Here is a 2,500-nt window from a genome sequence, read left to right on the forward strand (position 1 = left end):
ACAATTTTGAGGTTTTAGAACGATAATTCAGCATTTTCCATCTGGCAACAGTGGCTGGATATGGCAGATTACCGGTTAACCACCGGTTAATGAGTCTCAGTAGCCGGTTAAGAGTTTTTTCAATTTTCGCCATCCCTAATCCATACCTCCACAAACTCTTTGGATTTCTGTGGTGTCTTGGTGGGTGCCTTGGGTTTGCGCTTGTCCTGCTGCGTCTGCGCCTGGCGGGGGCTCTTGGCTTCCTTCTTGATGTTGGGCTTGCGGAGGCCCTTACTGGGCGCCTTGTTACGCGGCACCGGGAGGTCCTGGGGAACCTCGCTCTCCACCATCAGGCCTCCCTGGAAACACATTACATCACATTACATTACATTACACTTAGCTAATGTCATTACATTACATTACATTACATTATACTTAGCTAATGTCATTACATTACATTATATTACATTACACTTAGCTAATGTCATTACATTACATTACAGCATGTGAAGATTGTGTGTGAAGAGGGGTGTGAATGGTGGCAATATTTAAATCACCTTTGGATTAAAGAATTGAAATAGAATTCATTTAAATGTGGTATTTTATCTCAATTTTTAATTAAAATGTTTAGATTTAGTAGGTTTTTTTCGAGAAACATTGAGATTCGGGGGGGACACGCCGCTTATTAATTAATCGTAAGTCGATCGATAAGGCTATCAACTAATGATTAATGAATGAATCGACAATTTGCATCCCTACACTTAGATAATGTCATTACATTACATTACATTACATTACATGATATTTGTTTACTTGTTGGATGCCCATTAGCTGCGGTAATGCCAACAGCTATTCTTCTTGGGGTCCACTATTCAATACAAAGTATCTCATCCCAAGTTGTGTCATTAAAAGTTATGAATGAAGATCAAACAAGAGACGTTACACTTCGCTAATGCTTTCTCTAAAAAGCAACTTCCAGCTATTTAGCATATTGGTTACAGTCCCCAGAGCAATGGTGTCTAGATACCTTGCAGAAGGACTTCACTTTGCAAATTCATCCACCCTGGCCTAAAGCTCCCACCGCACCGCACCACGTGTACTATAAATCAGTGGTTCTCAACTGGAACAGTCTTGGGACCCACCATTTTCCACTCTCATTCGGTCGCGACCCAACTTTTTTTAGCGACACTCGAATGACTGGTTGCACGCTACTATCTCGCATAAACATTCTGATTTTATCTATGACGACAGATGACACCATTTCAATCGCCTATCAAAGTTGTAAATTGTTGCAGGAAAAGTTGGATGCTTTTGGGGTTTTTTTTAGCGAATCAATGAATTACGATTTTTTTCTTACACCATGGCTCCGCGACCTACCCATGACCCCTCCGCGACCCACTTTTGGGTCACGACCCACCAGTTGAGAAACATTGCTATACATTACCTTAGGCGACTCCACGACGGGCGGCTGCTTCTCCGACTTCTTGGGCTGTTTCTTGCCCACCGTCCTGCGCTGGCTTCCTGCTCCGCTCTCGCTGCTCTGGGCGGGACTCTTCTGCCGCCCCCGCCCCCCCTCCGAGCCCTTCTGGGGCGGCCTCAGGTCGCGGCCCTGGGGGGCGCCGCTGCTGGTCCCGCTGGCGTCTTTTGAGCCCGTCTGGCTGCCGTAGCCGCGTCCCGAGGCCTGCTCCCCGCGGCCCTCCTTGCGGTACTTGGTGGGCTGCGCGCTGTTGCTGTTACTGCTGTTGTCCACCGGGGACGCCGGTGAGAACTTCTGGGTCACCTTCTGAAGCCAGTTGTCCAGCTGCCACTTGTTGGCCGTGGGCTGCTCCGGCTGAAAGAAGAAGACCATTAGATAAGACTTGTAGAGAAGACCATTACCCTTACTACACAGATAAGCTCATGACAGCTGAGGCTGGACAGGATAAATAAAAAACACAATTTTAACAAATAATGAGACAGTAAGACAATAACATAAGACTATTAACCACTTGTTGGCCATGGGCAGCTCATTAGATAAGACCATGAGCCGTACCGCACAACAAGCAGTATACAACGTGTGTGTGTGTGTGCGTGTGTGTGTGTGTGCGTGTGCGTGTGCGTGTGTGCGTGTGTCCTCACCTCTGGTGACACTGCGCGTGGCGGCTCGTTGGTCTCGCTCTCGCTGGAGCTGCTTTCGCTCTCGCTGTCAGAGGCGGAGCTGCTCTCAGACCCCGTATGACTACTGGAGTCCTCACGCGAAATCTCAACCGGCTCCGGGCCTTGGCTACAGTGGAACACACAACAACCCTGTTAGAACCCTATCGTGGAACCCAGAACAACCCTGTTAGGACCCTACTGAAATCTCAAAAGGCTCCGGGCCTTGGCTACAGTGGAACACACAACAACCCTGTTAGAACCCTATCGTGGAACCCACTACACACTTAGAACAGAACTACGGAACATAGAAGCATATTGTGGAACCCACTACATACTATTGTAACAGGACATGCATGAAAAGTTGGATCTTCTGCAAAAACGTACT

The 2,500-nt window shown here is 47.5% G+C and overlaps 1 protein-coding gene across 4 annotated transcripts in view; it reads right to left on the reverse strand.

The window, feature by feature from the left end:
- The window catches only part of aff4 (AF4/FMR2 family, member 4), a 58,683-nt gene that overhangs the window by 12,242 nt on the left and 43,941 nt on the right, over positions 1-2,500 (reverse strand). For all 4 annotated transcript variants that reach the window (XM_063202678.1, XM_063202677.1, XM_063202676.1 and 1 more), the window contains exons 10-12: positions 2,098-2,242; positions 1,424-1,810; positions 147-338 (exon numbers count right to left, since the gene is read on the reverse strand). In XM_063202678.1, the coding sequence (XP_063058748.1) occupies positions 147-338; positions 1,424-1,810; positions 2,098-2,242 (724 nt within the window). The remainder of the gene's footprint in view (positions 1-146; positions 339-1,423; positions 1,811-2,097; positions 2,243-2,500) is intronic.

This window comes from Engraulis encrasicolus, chromosome 7 (genome assembly GCF_034702125.1).
Source record: "Engraulis encrasicolus isolate BLACKSEA-1 chromosome 7, IST_EnEncr_1.0, whole genome shotgun sequence".
NCBI lineage: Eukaryota > Metazoa > Chordata > Actinopteri > Clupeiformes > Engraulidae > Engraulis > Engraulis encrasicolus.